The following is a 6,027-nucleotide window of genomic DNA, read 5'->3' on the forward strand; positions in this document are numbered from 1 at the left end:
GAGCAGCCGTGCCCGGGGACACGGGGCTGAGATCCCCGGGCACGCGCCCTTTGGCCTCCTCAAGGTATGTGCGTTCCCAAACTGTCAGTGCATCAAATCATCTCAGTAACAAATGCAGCGTCAATTTGACTTTTCTTTCAACAGTTCTCACCGAATAATCATCACACAGTGCAATAACGAAAGGAAACCGGCAGTTCCCGGCCCTCCAAGCGCCCTATTTCGTTCCCAGGTCAGAGGAAGAGGTCTCGGGGCCCGAGGGGTGTGGATTCGGGGCGCCCCACCGCGAGCACTGGGGAGTCAGCCGGCGCTGCCGTCCCTTTCTCACCAACCGCCGATGCCGTTTCGGAGCAGCCCTCCAACCCGCCGGCTCCCAGAACGGCTGCTGACCTACCCACAGGGACAGCTTAGAAAAGCGAGGGCGCCTCCCACGTTCCCTTCTGCACGGAAAAAGTCACCTGCCTTCAGGAGAGAGACTGCGGGATGAGGCGCGTGCCCCGGACCAGCCTCCCGGCAAAAGAGGTATCGAGGGTCAGGTCCCTCGCGTTTCTCCTCTTTAAATACACAGAGGATGCCGGCGCGGGGCGAGGCAGAATCACGCCTCCCGCCCGGGGCCACGGACAGTCCTTCAGACAGTCGAACTTCTCCTAAGCTGGGCAATTCTCCCTCCCGCCCCCATCTTGACGGGTAAATAAAGTTTAAGGTCCAGCCAAACCTCCTGGAAACAGTTACTGAAGTCAAAAAGGCAGAACAAGAGTAAAAAATAAAAATAAAGTGTACCCCCCCTCTCTGGAGAAAGGACCAGACTGTGTCCAGCCAGGTTATTTCCTATAACCGTCCTATGAAAATAAAAAAATCATTAAAAAGAGATTCTCTTAAATTAGGATAATACCACTGTTTAAAAAGCCTCGTCATAAGTGCTTTCCCCTATGAAGTGCTTCTCATAGAAAAATATACAAAATATATTTACATTTATAAAACCTTAAATACTAAACTGTAAACAGAACAGAGTAAAATCCAATGTTGTCATTTGTTAGGCTTGGGGCTTTTCACTTCCTTCTCCGTGTTGGTTTTGGAGGCGCGGAGCAGACCCAACGGGAGGAGGGTTTACGCTACTTTAACCGGGACGACAGTGTCTTTTGGTTCGCTTGAAACAAGCTCGGTTCCTCAGCCACAGCAATTTCGACCGCGCCAATCGCCAATTTACTTCCTATGCGTTTCTGGACGCTGCCTGGCGCAGACGGAGGCTGGTTAGCGTTTGGCCTTGCCTTTGCAGAGAACCCGAGGAGAACCCGCGCTCCGTTTTGGTGCCTCTTCCCCTGCCTTTCGGGGAGGACGACGCGACTACACCCGGAAGACGGACCACGACAGGCGCCTGCCTACCGGATCGCTCCTTTGTCTCCCCGCCTGGCCCCAGGGCACTGCAGCGAGGCTGATCCCGTGGGAGCCTCCACGCAAGTCCTTCCTAGCTCCTGCTCTACAGCGGTAGGCAGCTAACCCTGGAGCCGCCTCTCACTCCCCTTCTCTCCCTAGAGACATCCGTCCCTCGGACCAGCTCCGCGGCGGCAGAGAGACCGCCGGCTGGACGCGCCTTCAGCTCGCTGGGTAGAGGAGGAAGCCGGCTGCTGGGGACAGGTCCGGGGAGAGGACTACTTCCCACCTCCAAAGCCAGAGAGGGAGGGCGCTGCTGAGAGGAAGCCTTTGCTCGCAAAGATTTACAGCGCCGTAGCTGTTGGCACAAGCCCTCTCTCCGCCAAAGAATGCCAGGAATTCCCCTGCGCTCGGGCAGGGATTTTGGAGCGAAGTGCTAGCCAAGCCTTCTTCAGTCTAGCTGCGGGCTGCTCTGTTCCGCTCTCCCCGGTTCAGCCTTCCTAGATGAAACCAGACGAGCCAGACCCACGCAACGCACCAGGCCCCCCCCAGGCCACGCAGTACGCCGGCCGACCCACAACTAGTGTTTTGCAGACGTATAGCACAAGGAACCACAGACAGGCGCACAGTCCTCGGGGCAGCTGGCTGGTGGGGCGCAGTCTCTCTCCCTAGGAGGAAAGCTCACTCAAACACCGTGCTACCGAACTTCTGACACAGCCCTCGAACGAGGCGGCGGCGGAGAACGCCTCGTTCAGCACTCTGAGCCAAGAGACAGAGAGGGACAGAGGGACAGGACCCGCGATCGCTCCCCCACGCTTGGGCCTGGGCCGACCTCCCCTCCCCTTTCCTGCTCGCTCACCAGCCCCACGCTGCGAAACAAATACCGGGGGCGGGGGGAAATGAGAATAGCAAAAACATAATCACGCTGAGGATCTTCTCCAGTCGCCCGTGTCTTTCACAAGGGTACGTGTGCGCATGCGAGACATGAAGATGTGGACTCTGACAGAGAAACACAGCCGCCAGTCAGGTCCCTGAGCCCAGCCGATCCTCATTCCTGCCTCCGGCCTCCCCGTCCCGTCTGAACGGCTGGGGAGGGGTTCACTTGAAGCTTTGGTTCGCCCCAGGCCCTTCAGGGCTCACTTGCAGCTGACGGAAGTTCTAGTTTAAAAACTTCCTGCACTTCTTGGCGCCGCAGTTACAGGGCAGTTTGTTGCTGGCGTCTTCAATGGGGAACTTGTAGTCGTATGTCAGCTCTTCCCCTCGGTAGATTTTGCGCATGGCGAAGATGACAATGTGTTTCTGGCCATCGATGTTGATGACCCGGGAGTAGCAGTTGGGCTCGCAGGAGTGATTGATGAAGCGGGCCGCGTTCCCGTGCATGGTGGCATCCACCACTTCAGAGTCGTCAATGCGGAACATGTAGCAACCGATCCCCTACGCACGGAGGACAGAAGGAGGGTTAGGTCAGGGAAGTGAAGACAGAGCCACCCTAGCAGACAACCTAGCTCATTACAGCAACCAAAAGTCAAGCCTTTAAGAGTATCTGCAACCTCTCTCCACTTGTCTTCGTAAGCTCACGCTTGAATCATTTCATCCCCGCGCTCTTCGGATCTGCCACGCTAAGACTGGACCGAGACCCTTCCCAGCCCGCCGGGGAAAACAAGAAGGGCCTCTAGAGCTCCAGCGAGAATGGAAATATCCTGTGAAGTCTGTAATCCCAATTCATGATGTTCCAAATGCAGTCTTCGCATAAGCCTGTCCTACCTTCACAGCCACTTTCTAGTTCTCCCAAACTCTTTAAGAACTTCTACGAAAGCCCATAACTCACCTTACTGTCGTAGTATTTCTCTCGTTTGTCAGTGAGGATGGAGCGAATGACATTGCCTGAATATTCGATCACCATCTCACCTGCATCGATGTTCCTTTTGCAGAACAGACCCCGGCCATGGATGGGAGACCTAAAAAAGCGGAGCGAACATTTCAAACGATACAAGCGAAGCTCAGAAACGTTAAGATTGCAAGCGCTGCAGAAAACAGGTTATTCGTTACGAGGATCACTGTGGTGATCATTACTCCTCCGTGACGTAACGCTAACAAGAACAACACTAGGTCTCTCCTGCCCGCTCCTGAGCACATGCCTTAGCTGTAACCAAGGTAAGCCAGCAAGGAGTAAGTAGTCTGTGCCGAGGATAACTTTTCAAATACGTAACTTGGGCGGGGAGAAGGAGGAGGGAAAAACCCCAAACCTGCTTTTTCCCCTCAATTTCGCAGTCTGACTTCATAGAAGGTTTCCAGTTTTCACCTCCCTCTGTCCCAGAGGCAGCGGTACCAGAGCAAAACCGTACCTGTAGACGCCGACCGCCTCCTTGGAGGTCTTCTTCAAGTGTCGGAAGCGCATGGGCATTGGCAGATCCATACTGGTCGCCCTCCTAGAACAAAGAGACGCTGCTAAGCGATGACCTTTATTTGGGAGTCTGTGCCACGTAGGATCGGGATCCTTTCCAAGATATAATAATTTAGACACTGTGACGCTGCAGCCCACTGAGAACACAATCAAAATTACTTCAGTGCTTTTATATATACGTAAAAGATCATTTCCTCCCTTTTCTGCCCAAATTCTCATCAGATTCTTTTACATCAGCAAGGAAAAGAAACATTCAAAGGAAGACCGGTCTGGTGGTCACCTTCGGCTGTCAGTTCTCTTGCTATTGTAGGAGTCTCCTCCATATTTGCTAGTGCTCGGTAGCTTTCAAGTTTTAAACACCACCTCCAAGAACACAACGCGTAACTAAGCCCGATGATCAGCTCGTTTTAACACCACGGCATTGTTTTCCCCTTTGAACCTTTAAACCCTGCTGCGTACCGTTTTTTTTAAATGGGTACTTCTTCCTCTTCCTCATCATTTGGGTTGTACTCTGGCGGCTGTCGGTGTTTAGAAGCCAAGAAATTAAACATATCAAATGCAGATTTCCTGCAATTTCAAGAGAGGAAAGGAAGTTTGTTTTACTGACTGAAAATAAACACGTGGTTGCCACAACAGTTTGACGCGTTTACTGCTTTACACCTTCTCCAGTCTGTCCTCTCTTAAAGCCTTCTACGCATCAGGGTAACACACAACAGTTTCCGAGAACCGTGAATAAAAGCACCAGCCGGGGAAGCTTTGTTAAACAAAGCAACGGTCAACAAAGTGGCACAGAAAAACGTGCAGACTCAGAAGATGCAATGTAACTGATCTATGCGAGAAAGTTGCCAACATTTCTTTCTAACCGAGAGCTTTAGCGCTGTAGAGATTTGTTCCTTGTGCCCTGCCACGGAGCTAGTTAATCGAGCAAATGGGCCGTTAACCTTAACAACGACAAAGCTCACACTTGCCTCAGGTGGACTTCAGCCCTAGCAGAGCCGTGCGGATTCAGAGGAGGTTCGTTGGCCTCCTCTGGCTTATGAAATCTGAACTTGTAGTTGTGGCAGTGCTTTGCTCCGTACAGTTGCTCAATCAGGAACACGACAGTATCGTGGATAATCCCCAGCATCCTCAAACCATTCACACCTGGAACAAGAAATGGAGCGCAACAAAAAACCCAACTGACAATGCAGACTTGGAGCAGGAGGATACAGCAGCTCGTTACATACAATGTTGGTGCGAGCCTGCAGTTCTCACAGAAGCACCGTATCGGCTAGTTCATTCCCCATAAGAGTTTGCAATCATTTCATCAGGAAGAAATTATCCTCCATAAAGCAGTTAGCAGCTGAACTGAAACTCTTAGGACTTTGAACCCTAAGACGCTCACAGAAAGATCGGTTTGCTCTCACCCCTTCAAAAGCGCAGTAGAAATGAGTTTGGCGCTGGATATTACCTGCAAAAGACAGCTGTTTCAGGCGGGCATTAGAACGGGCTTCTTGAACTTTGTCAGTCAGGGACTTCCAGGCATCTGCAGTCACACAAACAGAACATGAGAGAGTGAAAGAGTATCCGAGCGCTGGGCGCTGAGGATTGCCAAAACAGGTGCCCAGCTATGCCTCTGATTTTGCCACATCTTATCAGGTTTCCAGTGAAACAACATACCCGCGGTAGACTTCTATGTACGTGTGCAGTATGCTGTTTTCCAACAAAACGCTCGTATTTCAATAAGCTAATTGGAGAATATGAAGTTTGCATCCTTTCATGGGCCATAAACTAAGATCCTTGGACCCGATTGCTTCCATCCTCTCCAAAATTCACTTTGGCACAAAGGGAAGTAAGCGTCTTCAGCAATTGGTCTGGACGAAAAGTCTAGATACCCTACTGTCTGATCCACACCAGCTATTTCTTGACAAAATATGGTTCAACACCATCGCTCAATTGATAAAACAAAACGGGACAGTGATTAAAAGGAAAAACCACCAAACTTTTTCGATATAATCCAAACATTGCTAGGAACTAGGATTGTTCTAGGGCCGTAAATCAAGAGGCTTTGTTTGGGTTTTTGGGTTTTTTTTAAATGGATAAAAAAAAGCAAGTAACAGATCCTCAGAAGTCATAATTTTACTTCTAGCAAGGAAAGCTAAAACCAGTACAACCAAAACCACACAGTTCTCACCTTCAATGCTTTCTGCGCAGATTTGAAAACCATCATCGCTAGAGATCTCAAAAACCAAACCTTTCTTTGGCTTCTTCTCAGA

At 50.9% G+C, this 6,027-nt stretch overlaps 1 protein-coding gene across 1 annotated transcript in view; it reads right to left on the reverse strand.

Moving 5' to 3' along the window:
- Window positions 1–2,226: 2,226 nt before the first annotated feature.
- The window catches only part of KMT2A (lysine (K)-specific methyltransferase 2A), a 34,035-nt gene continuing 30,234 nt past the window's right edge, over window positions 2,227–6,027 (reverse strand). Inside the window, 7 exon segments of the mRNA XM_009323558.1 lie at window positions 2,227–2,802; window positions 3,197–3,326; window positions 3,714–3,797; window positions 4,232–4,339; window positions 4,741–4,915; window positions 5,223–5,297; window positions 5,946–6,027. The exon segment at window positions 5,946–6,027 is cut by the window's right edge and continues 31 nt beyond it. Of these exon segments, the coding sequence (XP_009321833.1) occupies window positions 2,527–2,802; window positions 3,197–3,326; window positions 3,714–3,797; window positions 4,232–4,339; window positions 4,741–4,915; window positions 5,223–5,297; window positions 5,946–6,027 (930 nt within the window). The 3' untranslated portion in view covers window positions 2,227–2,526.

Source organism: Pygoscelis adeliae, unplaced genomic scaffold (genome assembly GCF_000699105.1).
Source record: "Pygoscelis adeliae isolate BGI_AS28 unplaced genomic scaffold, ASM69910v1 Scaffold275, whole genome shotgun sequence".
Lineage (NCBI taxonomy): Eukaryota > Metazoa > Chordata > Aves > Sphenisciformes > Spheniscidae > Pygoscelis > Pygoscelis adeliae.